This window comes from Elaeis guineensis, chromosome 11 (assembly GCF_000442705.2).
Source record: "Elaeis guineensis isolate ETL-2024a chromosome 11, EG11, whole genome shotgun sequence".
Lineage (NCBI taxonomy): Eukaryota > Viridiplantae > Streptophyta > Magnoliopsida > Arecales > Arecaceae > Elaeis > Elaeis guineensis.
The window spans coordinates 86,887,078-86,905,493 of NC_026003.2; the positions used below are offsets into that span (position 1 = coordinate 86,887,078).

General features: G+C 40.8%; 1 protein-coding gene across 9 annotated transcripts in view; it reads right to left on the minus strand.

Moving 5' to 3' along the window:
- LOC105033930 (mitogen-activated protein kinase kinase kinase YODA) overlaps nt 1-18,042 on the minus strand; it is a 48,099-nt gene extending 30,057 nt beyond the window's left edge. For 5 of the 9 annotated variants that reach the window (XM_073246053.1, XM_073246052.1, XM_029261442.2 and 2 more), the window contains exons 1-5: nt 17,580-18,041; nt 12,287-13,085; nt 11,431-12,171; nt 10,701-10,788; nt 10,510-10,572 (exon numbers count right to left, since the gene is read on the minus strand). In XM_073246053.1, coding sequence (XP_073102154.1) covers nt 10,510-10,572; nt 10,701-10,788; nt 11,431-12,171; nt 12,287-12,834 — 1,440 coding nt within the window. In that variant the 5' untranslated portion in view covers nt 12,835-13,085; nt 17,580-18,041. Of the gene's footprint in view, nt 1-10,509; nt 10,573-10,700; nt 10,789-11,430; nt 12,172-12,286; nt 13,086-17,579 lie in introns of all 9 variants that reach the window. The other 4 variants (XM_073246051.1, XM_073246048.1, XM_073246050.1 and 1 more) reach the window with 2 other exon arrangements.
- Between the last annotated feature and the right edge of the window lie 374 nt (nt 18,043-18,416).

The window sequence follows — 18,416 nt, forward strand, 5'->3', positions numbered from 1 at the left end:
CCTCTGATCATCTGGAACGGCTCACAACCATTGGATCTTGACCGCAAGCCTTGCAAGCCGTCCGATCGTGCACTGGTCCACGAGAGCGCCGCATGAGCTGCGAGAAACCACTGGGAAACCATCTCCAATCCACGATGGACTGTGAGAAACCAGTGGAAAACATCCGCTTGATCCATAGAGCCTCCCATGGACCATTGGTCCACGCACCGCACATGGACCACGTGGAGTCGCCCGGGCTGTGCCTGCGCGTGCCCGCTTGGGCCTGGACCACACCTGCATGCGTGCCAGCCTGGGCCTGGGCCGTGTACCGCACGCTCCCACCTTGCCGGCGCTGGGCCACACGCCCGTGCGTCTACCAGGCCTGGCTGCACCGCCATCGGCCTCCGCCGTCCTGTGGGCCGTGCCACCTGCTCCAAACTTCTCTTGCGTATATCTTTGCCATCTGGACTCCGTTTGGGCTGATCTTGGGCTCGTTAAACTCCGTTCGTCGTCCTGAATCTCCTTTGGACTTCTTATGGAACAAATCTCGAGACGTATTTTCTACCAATCTCCATCTCGACTCGATATTCGATCTCTATCTGACTTTGAGAGTTCTGAATCTCCTCGCCCCCATGCTCTGGGACAAACGTCTGCTACTCATGGATGGACAAATATGGGAGTCGAGCAAGACCGTTCCATCCCATCTCCGTCATATGCTGTACGCACCTCACAACACCTGACCTGAGACCTACTCGGGGTAGTAGCCTCCTAGTGACATCACTTATCCTCCTCTCGAGTCTCCCGTACAATGCCGAATCCATCACCTAGAGCTCCACCTCGCACTAGGCTCTCACTGGCATCCTCCATATAGATGGCCCCTTGCACCAGAGAGCATCGATCAACCCTCCGCGATTGATCTCTACCTTGATTGTGCATGTCTTCTCCATCTTTAATCTTGCTCACCACCGCCGCAACCTGCGCTGATACCGTCTAACTCTGATACCAATTGTTGGAGATGTCTGATCAGGACACCACCATCTCAAGACCTTTTCAATACCACTTGCGTTGCAGCAGGAAGAAAGAAAAAACAATACAGACACAATCAGATACGTGGAACAGCCCAAGCGCTACTTCCATGGGGCATGCAAGCTTCACTATGAGAAAAAATAAATACAAGAAGACAACACCCAATCTCAACTCTGTATACCATCCTCAACTAGAAGCTATTCTCATAAAAGCTCTCTCAAATTCTCCAAGGAGACCCTCTCACAAGCCTACCAGTACGAGGATCCTCGACGCCCCTGGACGCTTCCTATAGAGTGAATCGCTACATCATGCCTTTTCGCAGCTGCTCTGTCTGACGCTCTGCTCTGCCCCCGATCTCCTGTCGGTGCTCTACAGTGCCTGCTCTGCCCACTGCGCACACTCGGTGCTCTATCGGAGTCTTTTCAATGGCTACTCGAGTCTTCCTCGCAGTGATGCCTCCGCTCATGGCTCTCTACCGCTCTCTACATGTTCACGGTTCTGTTCGCCCACAGGGCCTCTTAAAGGCCCTAAAACCCAGCTCAAATTGAAATCAGACTCTCGATCGGACTCCTGTAGCTTCTCGGCCATCCGATCGCACCTCGGATTGAAAACTGACTGTTGGATCGTGCCCCATCATGACCCTGCACGTCCTCTAATCACCTAGAATGGCTCAGAGCCATTGGATCTTGACCGCAAGCCCTGCAGGCCGTCCGATCGCACCCTAATCCACAACAGCCCGCATGAACCGTGAGAAACCACTGGAAAACCATCTTCGATCCACGGTGGATCGCGAGAAACTAGTGGGAAACGTCCGCCCGATCCACAAAGCCTCCCATGGACCGTCGGTCCACGCACTGCGCGTGGACCACGTGGAGTCGCGCGGGCTGCGCCTACGCACGCCTGCCTGGGCCTGGGCCACACCCGCACACGCACTCGTTTGGGCCTGGGCCAGGGCCGCACACCACACACTCCCACGCTCGCCAGCACTGGGCCGTGCGCCTGCACGTCTGTCGGGCCTAGCTGCACCGCCGCCCTATGGGCCATGCCACCTGCTCCAAACTTCTCTCGCGTGTATCTTCACCGTCTGGACTCCATTTGGGCTAATTTTGGGCTCGTTGGACTCCGTTTATCATCCTAAATCTCGTTCTGGATTTTTTGTGGATCGAATCTCAAGGTGTATTTCAAAAGAGATGTGTATCTCTCTCTTTGAGAATTCCAACCAAATATGAGGTATTTTTTTTATTTTTCTGCTAACTACACTTCCCCCCTCCTCTTCCTATGCGCCAAATGAGTCCTCAAAGGCATGCAGAAAAACCTTGCAATCCATCGATGATCCACCCACTCTATTTATAGTACAAACGACTTCATTCTCAAATACACTATAGACAGCGAACAATCACATGGGGGCATCCCTATGCCATCAATTGCATTACAACTAATGGGACCTAGTTGAAAGTTTTCCCCAAGTAAATAGCATTATCTTATGATTATTTTGAAAGAAATTGTCATACAAAAAATCAAGTCGTGGATGTGTCAATTCATTCTATGCCCATTCCTATCTCAAAGCAAACACATGCAAAATGATTGAACAATTTCCATAGACAACAATTCCCACCACATTGAAACCGTATTTAATGCTTAAGTAGACTTTCAACTTCCCTATAACTTATAAGAAAACTATGGAAAAGGAACATCTCTCTCCCCCTCTCTCTCTCTCTCTCTCACACACACACATATTTAGTCCAAGTATTGATACTCATAGCTGGGTAAGACATACCAAACAACAACTACTATAAGAGTTACTGTCCTAACAACAAACTCAAAGTTTTTATCCTTATTGTCTTGCCTAATGTTCATTCTGACCATTAAGGCAAAATATCAGCCTTTCAAAATACCATATTCCAAAATATCTCATTGATTTTCAATAACTAAAGTTACCAAGAAAAACATAACAGCTGCGACAAATTTATGCATGTTACCAGCCTCTAATTGGTTAGTTATAAGTCTCGTGAAGATTAAATACTGCAGCTTTTTGGCAGGAGGGGACCAGCTAAAAGATATCCTTTGGCTGGACCATGCCAGCAAGGAGGTCAGGCAATCAATTCAATTGGCTCCTTTCTTGGGCCTTAAATTTACCTTATTTTTTTTTTCAATGAATCTTATTTTCAATTTTGGGTAAATTACAACAACACCCCTTCAATGTTTCACAATTTACACTCGCATCCCAAAAGCTCCAATTTTTTCAATTAGACCCCAAAACTTAGGTTTTTGTTGCAATGTGGTCCAACCATCTAGCTCCGTCATGATCTATGAACACATAATAGTCACGTGAGATAACTTTAGATAGGAAATATCAACAACACCCTTGTTGGCAGGAAATACCAACAATACCCTTGTTTTGGCAGGAACAGAAGGAGATCGACCCCTTCCATTCCTCTTTCTTTCTTACTGAACAAGCGCTTCCCAATCTAATTAATAGAGAGAAGAGGAGAGAATGAAGGAAAAAGAGACTACTGATAGAGGGAAGGGAGAAGAGAGGAGGAGAGAGCATACGGAGGAGAGGAACCTGAAATTTCCATGGCTCCAAGTATGAACTCTACCCAAAGCTCTAGTTAGAGCTCCCATCAGCTCCTTCCCATATTCTACAAATGTGGGCTGAAGGCTCCATTAAAGACCTCATGAACTACGGCAAATCCCGGCCACCAGTTCTAAGGGTGATCCATATATGAACCAAGGCATCTTTAATGTTAGGCATATTTTTTCCAAGCAAGAAAATAAATTTAACTGATTTTTCCAAGCAAGATCTCTCGCAAATCTCTTAAATATATGGTCACAGGGCACTGAAATGAAGCGTTGAGAAGTGGAATGAGATGGTAAATATGAAGAGTTTCACCTCATAAGCAGTTGTAGATATAGCAATTCGGGAAGGGATGAAGTATAACTTTTAGGAAGTTTTGGGGTGCACATGCAAATTGCAAAAAGTTGAAGAGATGTCTTTATAATTTTCAGACAGTTTTTTTCCAAGTTTAAAATGAGAGGATAAAATACTAATTTGACGGTCATCAGTAACAGCATTAGACATCTACTGGACAGTTGGGCCACATTGCAACAAAAATGTATGCTTGGGTGTCTAATTGAAAAAATTAGAGCTTTCGAGGTGTTGCTGTAATTTACCCTTCAACATTTTAGGGATATTTACATGGATCTTTGGGCATCAACATGGGCTGCAATTAGCCTCCCAATATATACTTATTTTCTTTTCAGGTACCACCCAGCCTCATATTTGGGCTATTATTAAGTGGCTAGCCACTCCTTTCAATGGGGCTAAAAAACAGTTCCTGGTTTCCAATTCTGAAGAGTCCTGATGTCGACCAAACAGGACCCAGTCAGTCTATTATAGGTCTATCAGTCAGCTCTTCTTGCTGATTTAGGAGTTCTTATAAGAATCAGAAGGGTACTTGACTACTTTATGTTTCAGAAGATTTCAGGAGGCTGCTAGGTCCAGGTTTGTTTCCATATATTTGTATATCCTATTGGGAATAGGAAAGGTGGTCAGTTACACCTAATAAAAGGGACTTGTGACCGGTTGTTTGGGACATTGCAAATGAATTGTAATGCCAAGATACTGGTGACAAAAAGAAAACCAGAATGCACAATGCACCTTGAGGATAGGCTTAATAAAGCAGAAATCAGAATATAGAAACTATGAACAACAATAACATAACATAAAAACAAAAAATGTTGTTATACATGGAAAGAAAACCAAAAAAGAAAATACATAAAAAAAAAATAAAAGAAAATAAAATAATTGTATATAAAAAATAAAATTAAAAAGAGAAGATGTTCAATGGATGGACATGATCCCATCAAGCCTTGATATAATGGAAATTATTCATTTACTAATTTGTGCATGTGAATTGCTGAATGTACTCATGTTTTTAATTAACTCACCCTTTTTATGTATTTGCATTCTTTGTGGAAGAAGATCAAGGAGAACATACTAAAAAAAGGGCCATATATTATTGGATCTCGTGAATTTAACAAAAAGGAGAAATTGGATACCACTGGACATGGTTGTTTGCTTAACAACTTGAACACAGACAAACTGACACAGTGAGAGGGGTGGGGAGAGAGATTTTAGATGCAGGTTAAGTTGAAGAGAGAGGGTTCAAGATTATCAGAAAGGTTGGTGGGGCTAAGAAAGAGAGAGGAAATTGATATGAAAATGGGGGAGGCAAACATGAACACTTCTCTCTAGAGAGAAACTTTAGGTGGAGTTTGTACATTCAAAAAAAGAAAACTGACGATTATCGGGCAAATGGCTGAGTGAAATTCGAGAGGGGTGATGCAGCCTATGGTCACATTGCGATGGAAAGAGAAAGAAGACGCACGAAATAAAGAAAAATGGCAAAAGAAGAAGAAACTCTCTTCTCTAGAGTTGGCTTCAATAATCACAAAATAAACTATATTCTAATTACAACATTGACCAAAGGGACCGTATTTATAGGAAGAAAGTCCCAATCTAATAGCAAAAAGACTCTGAAACAAAATAGAAAAAAGATTAACATACGAATTGAAACTCCCAATTTGACTAGAATTCTTTCGGACTCTCATTGACCTATCAAATAATAGAATTAGGCTCCGAAATTCAAAGTGGAGATAAGGCTGCCAGCCTCGTAGAACACAAAAAGAGCTTTCCAAAATTGGGTCATAATAGCAATTTTGACACCGGATGAGAAAGTTATGGCTATTCTAGCATGGAAGTGTCAAAATCTACAGGATTAGATGCAGTCAGCCCAATTTCTTGATCTTTTGGGTCCGTTTTTCAAATCAAGGTATCTTCTGACTAAGACATCTGCGTCATACTACCCAGGCTGAAAAAAACTCATCCTCGAGTTCGAAGAATCCAATACTTCCTATAAGTAAAAGTAATTCATTAGAAGGTTGATGCTGATCTCTGGCTTTGGTGTGGGTAGATCTTCTTTCTTCATCAACGTCAGAGTAATCTTCGGACGGTCCTTCCAAAACGTGTAGGTATTCCAACGACCATCATAGGTGACACTGCAATCATACTACCAAGACTTCCTAAAAGCTGATAACAAGCATCCATGACAACGATGTCGCACCAAACTTCATCAAAGTACTTCTATCCGATAAAAAATAAGACAAGAAAGTGACTATTGACAAACACCTAGCTCTCTTTCCGAAACCATGATAGCTTGCATGGCTGAGAATGCTTTTCTGTGATCAAGTTCAACTTAGAGACGGCCCCTTAAAAGATGATGTTCTCGTAGCTATCTCTATCGATGATGACCTTGCTGACCTTGTCTTTAATAGAGCAGTAAGTATGGAAGATGTTGGTCCGTCTCCACTCTTTTTTTTCCTCCTTTTTTGAAGCAAGCAGACTCTTTCGAACAACTAGAACCTCTCCTCTATCTCCCAACAATAAAGCACCATCATCTTCTTCACCTCCATCACAGATAGGCTCTTAATCCTCATCAGATGGTTCTTCTTCTTCGTTCAGCAACTGCTTCTCGAATCGTCCAGCAACTATTTCTCGGATCGTCCAGCAGGCATCTTGCACTTGCCTTGCATATATCCAATCTCGCCATAATTATAGCACCACAGAGTTGACGATCCAATCGAGATTGGCTTCAATGACCTTGCTTCAACAGCAGCACAAACAGGAAGGATAGATGTTGGGTTGCGCCGTATATCCTCCTGATTCTCGGACATTTGGTTGCTCTGCAGGAGAGGATCAGATCTGGACATGCCTTCGTTGCAGCTGCTCCTCAACAATCATGGCTCAATGGTACGCTTCCTTGACCATCCACAGGGAGTGGAACCTAAAGACGTCTTGAATCTGCTGCCGTAGCCCACCAAGGTACCTCGCGACCATCTGCTCCTCACTATCCATCAGATTGTTTCTGATAATCAGTTGATAGAACTCCATGTAATCGTCCACAGATCTAGGCCCTTGTCGAAGATTTTGTAGGTGCTAGTACAAGGACTGCGTATAGTTGAAGGGTAGGAATTGCTCTCTCAACATCTTCTTCATCTTTTCTCAGTCCTAGATCTTTGGCTTGTCTCTGCGCTTCTTGATCTTCTTTAGCTATTGCCACAAGCCAGAAGCCCAACCCGTCAACTTCAGCATGACAAGCTTCACCTTTTTGTCGTCTAGGACCTCCTTGTACTCGAAGATGTGCTCGATCTAATCTAACCAATCGAGGAACACCTTCGTTTGTAGACTATCCGAATATTCAGACAGACCTACTCTGATAGAATCAAACCAGTGGTTGGACGCTCGAACGAATCGCCTCGTCCTTCATGTCAGTGGGTGGAAATACCCCTATGGAAGAGGTTCTCGAAATCTGAAGCCTCTTCATCAGATCTGTGATCTTCTGGATCAACCTCAAATTTCACCTCCAAAGTTTCCAACTGCGTAAGATGCGCAGTCAGTTTCATCATCTGTCTCCTAAAATCTTCGCACTCCATCATCAGATCCCGCTCCTACTACATGATTTCTTCAGGAGCCGCCATCGTCTGGATTGTGGTTTGGTTTCGTTTGCGGCAACCAACACCACCCGCCATCTCAACTGCAGGGAAGAAGCTCCGCTCAAGGATCGTTGGGCTCTGATACCAACTGACGCAGCCTATGGCCACGTTTTGATGGAAAAGAAAGAAGACACATGAAACAAAGAAAAAGGACAAACGAAGAAGAAACTCTCTTCTCTGGAGTTGGATTCAGTAATTACGAAATAAACTATATTCTGATTACAACGTTTGCCAAAGAAGCCATATTTATAGAAAAAAATCCTAACCTAATAGCAAAAAGATTCTGAAATAAAATAAGAAAAAGATTAACATAAGATTGAAACTCTCAATTCGACTAGAATTTTTTCAGACTCCCATTGACCTGTCAAATAATAGAATTAGGCTCCAAAATTCGGAGTGACGGCAAAGTGGCCAACCTCATTAAGCACAAAAAGAGCTTTTCGAAATAAGGTCATAATAGCGATTTTAACATCGAATAAGAAAGTTATGGCTATTCTAGCACGGAAGTATCAAAATCAACAAGATTAGGTGCAGTCAGCCCGATTTCTTGACCTTTCGGATCCATTTCTTCAAATCAAGTATCTTCCGACTAAGAAGTCTACGTCAAGGGGGCACAAGAATCTTGGGGATAGAAGAAAATGTTTGTATGCTTGGTCAGAGAGGTGGCATGCATGAATTAGTTCTATCTGCGAGTTCATGGTATTTTGGGAACGAAATGTGATAAATGATATATTCCTGGAATATTGACCACATTCAAAATTCACATATTAAATTATATAGTATAGAGAAAAAGCACGGGACTAGTCCTAGTTTTCTATACTTTCCTCCTTAATCCTCTATTTTTTATTTCCTAGTTTATTGTGATAAAATGCTGCAGTTGGTTATCAGTTGACCATTACAAATAAAATCCAAAAAAAAAAACAGAAAGAGAGAGAGAGATGGATCAATTTCTACTCCAAAACTCTTGTCAACTTATATTCTTAATTATTGTTAATTAAGGTCTAAAGCTTTTTACAATATTGAGTGTGAAATAAGGGACTTCTTTGTAAATTAGTTCCAACTAGCATTCTCCGAATTGGCCAATTTGGGACATGCCGAACCATATGGGCAGCCGACCAGCATGGTTCTAGTGTCAAAACAGTACACCAATGAGGAGGGAGAAGAAAAGAGAGGAAAACAGAGAAAGAGAGAGAAGAGAAGGAGACGAAAGGCTAGAGAAGCCGTCGGAGGCCTGCTGAGGCCACCGGAGGGCCGCTGAAGCATCCGGAGCTCCGCCCTCCATAGAGAAAAAAATAGAGAGAGGCACAGAGAGTGAGAGGGAGGTAGAGAGGAGCGGAAGGAGGAGTCAGCAAGGAGGCCGGTGGTGGCCATTGGAGGGCTGCGGAGACCCTCAAAGGGCGAGATCTTCCTCCCCACCCTCTGTCGAGTCGAAACAAGGTTGTCAACTTCACTATGGATCACAATAAAAAAAAAATTGATCACGATCGAAACAAGGGCAGTCGTCCCTCTTTCAACCCAACAAAGGGTAGGGAGGAAGATCCCGCCCTTCGGGGGCCTCCACGGCCCTCTAACGACCATCGCTAGCCTCCCCACCCACTCCCCCACCTTCCGCTCCTCTCTCTCTCCCTCGCTCTCTCTCTCTCTGTCTCCGATTCTCCACCTCCGTTGCTTACTTTGCTGTGTCAGTTCGCGCCCAATATGAAATGGTACGAAGACATACCGAACCGTACCGCCAGCCAACTAGCACGCAATCCAGTTCCGGCATGGCAAACCTTGGTTCCTACTAATCTACATCTGAACCATTTCAATTCACTGTTCAACACTCCTACAATTATCATTAAAATATCCATCATGCTTCAGAAGCATGAATATCCGCGTACAGATGAAGCTCTGCGACAATATGTTGCCACATGGGTTAGATTGCAGATTCTTTTTTTTTTTAATCTACAGTGAATGTCTGGAATTTGGGAAGTATTTTAATCATGGATAGCCTCATACTAGAAACTAGAAAGCAAGCTTATGCTCGTATAAACAAGAAATGAACACTGAATCAATTTCTGTGGAAGACAAACCCATAGATCTTCCTTGGCTGGCCTGATACTTGCACTAGTTTCTTGGATTGGCAGAAACTTTCTAAAGATATAAATATGAGAAAGTTACATATATTCAGTGTTTTGGTGTACCATCTGGAGATTGGTGGGTTCCAGAAATACATCATTCCAACCAAATGTATCCAGAATCTATGGAGTTTGCTAGCAGAACAAAGCATAGTGATACATTGGTTCACTCTGTTTCCTCATTGACCAAAACATGCAAGTACTGCTGCATATCTCAATACGGACATTTATCCAGCTAACGCTCTTTCAATCAGTAAAGTTGATTGGCAGCATTAGAAAGCATACAGGGATGTCTGTGAGCATATGTATCATTTAAGTATGTGCATGTTGTGAATCCATCCCTATTGTGCATGCATGTGTGCCCATTTGTGTATGCAAGCATACAGAATGAACAAGCAACTTTCCTGACAAACATAAGTATTAACACACTGAATTTTGATTAGCAATCAATATGACAGCTCAAAAGAAACATTTCTGTCGAATATGTCTGGTGGACTTCAGTTCCAGATTGTATTTTATATTGAGTGATGAAGTTATTCGAATCAACTAGCCAGTGTCATAAACTACCGGCCAGCAGTATGTGTCATATGCATCTCTCAAAACGAAAATTATTTAGTTGACTAGCCAGTTTCCAGTAGATAAAGAGATCAAAATCAATTGATAAGATATGGCACAACTTAGAATGGGACACAGCCAACAAAAAACTACAGAATCACAGGAACTTCAAGCAAAAGTAGAATACTAAAATGAAAACTAATCTTAACCCAAAAAATGACAATCTAGTTTAAACAATAGACAAAAAACATTTAGCTAATCAAGGGAACAATAATACCATTTCACTTCCATAATATTGCACTATATTCTGATGACGCAACCGACTCAAGAGAGATATTTCCTGTGAAAATAAGCCAATAATAAGGAACAAAATTCTTAACCAAAAAATGAAAAAAAAAAAAACATAAATTATATGCAGTGCCCATGTTGCAGAATAGACTAGTAAGATTTAAAAAGAAAAGTACTCACTTGCCCCAATTGCTTTGCACTTTCTTTTGACTTAGCATCATCCATGAAGAGGGTAACCTCCTTCATTGCACACATTTCACCACTCTCACTAGATTAAAATAAATCAAGAAAAGAAGAGTAAGACATAAACACAGAAAAGAACTAAAACAACTAACAATGAATAAGATTTAGAAACATTGTGGATGACCATCAATATTACTAAAAGGACTTCAGAAAATTATTTATGTAAAATTTGGAAAGTGAAAATGATATGAGGATTCGTTTTGAATTTCAAATCCCTGTTTAATTAGCCACTAACCATATGCAAGGTATTAATATTGGCATCATCAATCTTGTTTTGCCATTTACTATGATGCACCACAGAAGATTTTGTACTCCATGATGCAAAACTTTCCTCTATGATAGATATCTTTTCTGCTTTTCCTTCTCTAAATCTAAATTCTTTACCTTTCTCTACTATATTGGTTATCCCATTTTATACAATCATATTTCTGAATATAATATCATTTCATATATGAATTTGTGTGTCACAGCAGGCATATAAGTAATAGTAGGTTAATATAAGATTTCCTTATGAGCTGTCTGACAATTGTCAGCAAAGGAACAATAAGATTTTTGACAAGTTTAGTCATGTGTGATGAAAGATTACCCTACAAGCAGTTCCATGGTCACTAGAAGAGAGAAAATAGGCATGCAAATCCCTGATGAAAATTAAAAACAACATATGCACCTGTTAAAACCAACATAGACATGTCCAAATGTGCCACGCCCAATCAACTTGCCCTTCTTCCACCGTGATCCAGGGCTTGTGGGATTCTCTGCCCTTCCAGGACTTCGAGGTATTGAGGATGTAGTATTTGATGTTGTGTTGTTTGAAGGAAAAGGAGAAGCAGAAATATTTATGGGGGGTAGGGGCAACCGGTGGCTTTGCTTCTTCCCGTCATCATGCCTACTAGTAGGTGATTCTGGTGCTGTCCCTCCAGCCCGTGGATGCAGTGGAGAGACAGTTCCACTATGTATCCTAGAGCTAGGACCAGGACTTGTCATTCTCGGGCTAGGCATTGGAGAACACTCTGGGCTACCCCTGCTGTGCTGCCAGAATAACTGCCCTAACATATCTCCTCCTACTGAATTGTGCCCAGAGGTCTGACCAGAGCCTGGACTGGAGCATTGGCCTGATCCAAGAAAAGTGACATCTGCATGAGGCTTCGCTGCCCAAAAAGCTGAGGCAGGAATCTGCTCAGGGCATACAACTCTCATAGGACTTCTAGAAGGACTTGACATTGAACTATCTGGGGCACTTCCAAAAACACCAGGCAGAGGTACATGTATATTGGACTGGTTGCTGTTCAGAACACCCTGCTTGGGTGATGTTGAAAGAATTTGATTTGCAAAAATCAAATTTGTTGGCTTTGTCATTTCTCTCGAGTTCTTTCGAGTAGCCACAGGAGACTGATCTTTATGCCCCACACTTAGACAACAACAAAAAAGGCAGTTAAGAGGAAGCATTAGAGTGAGTTTACAACATATTCATATTGAGATTAGTAGCAAATCACATAATTCACATCGAACTACAAGGAGCTTACCTGGACTGGTTGTTTGCGATACCTCTGTTTCCATTTTCAAGATCATTTCCTATAGGGCTTTGAAGTTGAGAATCTGCCGGGTCATCACTGTCAACGGAGCAGTTACTAGAAAATGAAGCAATAGCAAAATCTCCATCCATATCAGTAGGATCTGGCCTTTTTGGATTGTGATTTGGTCTAGGAAGTGGTAAATGCAGCTGTGGTCTGCCACGTTTTTCCAACATTGGCTTTGAGGTACTGACATCAGATGAAGTGCGCATAATGCCTGAGCACAAGCCAGGGAGAGGAAGTGGTTGGGCATGTGGCCTATCTGCAAAACTTTGACAACGCGATACCTGTGTTGAGGGTGATGTTGATCGTGATTCTACTCTTGATCTGGACCCCTTCTCAGAGGTTATATCATTACTACGTCTTCGAGTCCCTCCAGATTTCACGACACCCTTTTGATCAGTTGGATTTATAAACCGATGAAATGTATCAATCAGATTCTCCTTTGCTGTCTTCTTCTTCACATCTTTAGAGGAAGATTTCCCCCACCATGAAGGCATTTTAAAGGTGGAGAGAACTCTTATCACAGATGTCTAAATTGCAGCACAGCTATTTAATAATACCAATCATAACCCAAAGCTCTAGAATCAACTGCAGAAGAAACTCATATACTCATTTAAAGCAACAGCTTCCACACGCAGTAGTAGCATTCACAAGAAATGACTGACGAATGATGAAGCCCATCAAACAATGAATTTTTGTCCAACATCATCCAACAGATACCACAACTCAAGGAACTTCCTTTCTTGACCTGAATGAAATTGCATCATTAGCAAAGCCCCAGAATATCATCATAAAAGATCATCAAAAAAATATATCATACTAGCCAACCAAGAATAACATTTTACAATTGCCATAACTCATTATACAGAGAATGACAGATAAGCAAAAGGCTTGAAAGACACGCATGAAGAAAGAAAAGCTTGGCAAGCTACATATCTCAAATGTTTTATCTATAGGAGAATTAATAAAAGAACTTAGATGAGCAAAGTCAATGTTGACTGCAAGACCATTCTAGGACAACCTATGATATCTAGTCTCGAACTAACTCCCAAGTTTTTGGATAACAAATAAAACTTGAAAGGCTATATTTGGAGGTTTTTTGCATAAAAATTTCCCTTTTATAATATTAATTGCATATAAGGACCCCTCAAATACATATTTGCGTATTAAGAATTTAAGACCTCCTTTATCCAACTCCAATAGGACCCAATTTACTTGCTATAGGAGAATAATCCCATGCCTCTCATCATTTAGCATCTAAAAGCTTCTAGCCAGTGAGCCACCCATGCTTTTGGAAACCTAGTTGTCCAATTAAAGATTTTTGCCACCACCATTGGCATAATTGAGACTGTGATTCTATCTTGAATTTGGATGGAAATGTTACAAAGTAATGCATCTCACTGGCTAGAAGGTCCAAACCCCAAAGGATCGAGTGAGAGGAAGAATAGGAAGAAACATGGTAAATATTCTACTATAACTTATCGAAAGTTATTTTGGGGCCTATTGAACAACTTTTATGGTACGGAGTTCTTGAACTGCAAACATGGAAAAGAGGAGTCTCTATATACAATTAATCTATAGCCGAAGGGATTATATGCAAAAAAGAAAAAAACTCATGTAAATAAGCGCACTTCTAGTTGATTTTGCCCATCAAAAAACCAGAATCATTCATAGCATTATCAAAATAATATCCATACATCCTTTTGCCTTCGTTCTCTTTATTTCTGAGTTTGCTTTTGTTCTCTAAGAAGAAAAAAAAGATTGTCCTACCCAGGGTTATCAAGGCAGCTAGGTGATGGCCAGTCAATAGGGATCCTAACTACTTAGGCACCTCAGCAAACTGCCATTGACTGAGGCGGTCCATCTTTAAAAGGAGCAAAAAAAATACATAAAAGGTATAAAATAACTTAATAACATCTTTTTTTTTTCAAATTATACATATGAATAACCACATGCACCATTGTAGCAAAACAGGAGCTAAGATTAATTCAAACGATTATGATTCCATCACATATTAATCAACCAAGTCAAATATAAGGGGGATAAGTAATAACAAAAGCAAATTGTTAAAGTTAATCTAAAAGTACAAATTTGAAAAAAAAAAGTCTAAGAAAAAATCCAAATCTCATAAGTCACAATTGGAATCCCATATTTGCATGCCGAGATAAAAAAGAAGGAATGCAACAGGGATGAAAAATATAAAATAAACAGAGAAAAAACAAAGAAATGAAACAGAAAATGGACAAAGGTAGGGTTAAAAAGGAGAAGGAAAGAGGAAGAAGAGAAGAGGAAAAAGGAAGGTTCTTTGAATGAGAAAGGAAGTTGAGGAATAACATGAGAAGAGAAGAGAAAGGAAAAAGAAAGAGACATTTAAAAAGAAAAAAAGACACTTTTATGGGGCCCTTGGGTGATTGAACAACTATGGACAACCTATTGAATGATTGTTGGTGGTTGAATGGCTGTTTCCACCAGAGCCACCTCCTGGCGGTGCATACATGGGCTGGTCAATAAAAGATGGTAATGGGCAACTCACAGACTCTAACAACAAGAGATGAGAAAGGCATCACGTTGGGGGAGATGGGATGGAATATGCATGTTATTTAAACTTCTACTTTATTAAAAATAGGTTTATTTCACTCATGATAGTGAATATAAGGTCACATACATACATAGAGAGAGAGAGAGAGAGAGAGCAAGAGTGCTTGATGATATTAGTCCTACTACATTGTTCTTTTTTTGTTTTATATTTTCTTTTTGTTTATGTTTTATTTAAATATGTATCCAAACATATTTAGAAGTCAAATCATTATAGCAGTAGTGTATATTTAGGAAAATATCCTATGTTTTTCTTCTTTTTTTTATTTTATATATATCCTCTTCTAAAATGTAACTGTGCAATATTTTAGTTTCCGAAGCATGCCCAGCACATGGCTGTTTACTGTTATGAATTAAACAAAAACTTGAACTGTAAAAGGACTGTGACATCATTGAATAAATTACAGAAATATTTAACTTTCTTTAAAAAATCAAATGACATTTCTGTTTTACATGTTCCTTTGAGTTTACAGAACACTAAACATTGCATACTATAACTATCATATATGTGAATTAATGGGCTGTGGAGGCGTCTGAAAATTAAATTGCCTTTTGAGAATCCCAGGAAGCTAATCTACAAGCAACGATCCCTTTCTGTCTTCTTCCACTCAGTACCAAGCTAATTATGAATCATTACAGATAACATTTATCACAGAATTACCTACCATAGTCAGCATTCACTGGTTAGCTTTCGGCCCAAACCTCTTAACAAATTTTACAATTGCCATAATGCTGTGTCTTGCCTTAGTGCCTTATATTCCAAACAATAAGGTTTTGGTTAGTGATATGTGAAAGAGTGAAGGTAAGGCATAAGGTGATGGGGTAATTAGAAATAACACATGTAAAGTCAAGAACCCATCTGAAAAAATCAGCAAGAAACTTGCCAAATATTGTCAGAACACCTTGGTTTAATTATATAAAGGAATGATATGTCAAGGAAAGCCCAAATAGGATCTAAGAAAGGTACAATAGGTATGTGCCTCCATACTTTCATGGGATCTTCTTATATTCATCAACACATAAAAATATGAACTTCTATGACAATCATATGAATTTTGCATACGAGTAATAAAGAGATTGCATGATAATAAGATGACCCATAAGATACGAAGAAGTTAAGGCGGAAATCTGGCAATGCAAGGAAGGATGAATTAGAAAGGAAAAATCAAGGAAGCCCAGAAGAAGCACTGCATGAGCATCAAGTGACTGAGAAATAAAAAGTCCTGGATAAGTGTAGGCCAAAGATCCGTCTAGTAAGTAGGGAGTCTCATCAACAGTGACTAGAAACCACAATATTAAAAAGGAAAGCTTTCAGAAATGTCTGAAAAATCAGCCAAGCATTGTGCAGAGTATATAAGAAAACATGCTGATATTCATTACACATATCCAGTGGCTTGTAGATCATGATTGGATAAGTATTGTTTCATTGGTATCAAAACACAATTCTGCCTTTTATAGGCTATCAGAAATAACTGCATCAATAAATCAAAATCATCAGTCCCAAGCCATGTGTGCTGATCTCGTTTGAAGCCTCAAAGTTCAGCAGTCACATTTCACCATACCAATACATACTGCCTAGTATTAGATGCACCATACCATACTGGTATTGTATTGAGACTCAACGCGGAGGGAGCATGGTACACTGAACCGATCTCCATATAGGGCACACAGACACTGTACCAAAGTGGCACTGGTACAGAATCCAGTACCAAGACAGGGAATTTTGGCCTGTAGATATCAAAAACAATAGGCACAAGCATAACCATCAATTAATTGCAGTCTATACATGCAATGTACCCTTCCATGATGGACTAAGAACTTGATAAGGGGCTTGACAACTGAAATCCTATGTACAGGTGAATGTTGTTGTCCTCAAATTAACAGGATCAGACATGTGTTCATGCTTACACTTGCAAAGCCAAAGGACCCAAACCTTAGCCTTCCAACTAATGGTCCTTCCTACCCTTTTAATGGTACTGTAATTCTTTTTTTTCTCCTTGATTTCTTTTGCTTGTTTTAATTAAGTCTGTGCATGCCCTTAATAGAACATAATAACAACATTGCCTTATATTCTGTCCTAGGATACCAGCTGAAAATAAAATAAGTAGCTCACTTATAGGAATAGAAGCAAACAAACCATACTAGCCCTGACACTTCCAAAAACAAAAAAATACCAAGATGTAATAAAATAAATTTTACTCCAAAAAGCAGTATGCAATATATAAATGTCATAGAAACTACAAAAGAAAGAATTCATTAAAGGACTCCACTCCTCCTCCCCTCAATCCACTTTCTGACACAATCGCACAGAAACCCATTGGCTCCCACACCTTCATCACGTTTGTTGGTTCACCATTCTGCACGATTTAAAGATCAATGGAGGAAACTTTTCAGCTATTTCAGCATCTCACCAACCATCTCTGATTTTCTACCAATGATACCGTTCCTGGATTAGCACAATAGAAAGATTTATTCCCAAAAAAACCAATTGACATACTTGCGACCAAAATTCAAACTTTGATGCCCGATCTCTTTCCTCTCTCCGATACAGATCTAAAATCTCAATGATCCACTAAAATCAACAAGAGAAACTGAACAAAAACAAATCTTTCACTAAAACACCAGCAAAAGTAACAATTCCTCTTACTTATCTAAGCAAAGCCATCCGAACACCCGAAGCAAGCAAACTCCCACGAGCTCTTGCAGCAATCTACAGATCAGCGCCTCGCAAAACCCTCAGATTCCACCCAGTTGAACTAGTGAGGACGACGAGCGGCAATCCCAGCACCACTACTGTTCTTCCTTGCCCAGTCCTTACCCTAGATGGGGCCAGCTCTCGGCGCTCGATCCCGCACCGGAGCTCGAGCTCGCTCCGGCGAATGGAGCGCCCAGAACCCTCGAAACCTTAGACAAGAGAAGAAGCCAAGAGAAAAGAAACAGATGAGAAGGCATTCGGAGAATTGGAAAGCGCGAGCAGAGAAAGAGAGAGAGAGGAAATGGAGAATGGAGAGCGGAAGACGGAAGAAAGAGAAGACAAAAGAAGGGAAGGGACTGAAGAATAAACGGGGGAGAGAGAGAAGAGAGAGAGAGAAGGGGGCTTTGTCTGCTGCGGTGTGTGCGCTAAGCAAATGGAGTTGTCCTGAAACATTAAAAAAATTAATTATTAAATTACTAGATATTGTCCCCGAGTCATTTTTTAGGAGACTTACTAACAAGCCCCATTTCCTACGTCGAGATCTACCTGCCTCAAATTGTGTGGAACCCACACGGCATTGAGGAATGGTGAACTTAAGGGTCTTTTTTGTTTCTCAAGGAGTGCGTTTTTTGGAGTTTGGTAATTAGTATGTGTTAATACGAGATTAATGGGTGGCTTTAGCGCTTAATCGACGCACTTGCGGTGTACGCAATAACATTTTAAAATGGTTTTGAGGTGGGGCTGGGTTGGTTAGTTTATTCTTGTGCAGTCTCATTTGTTGTCACGTTC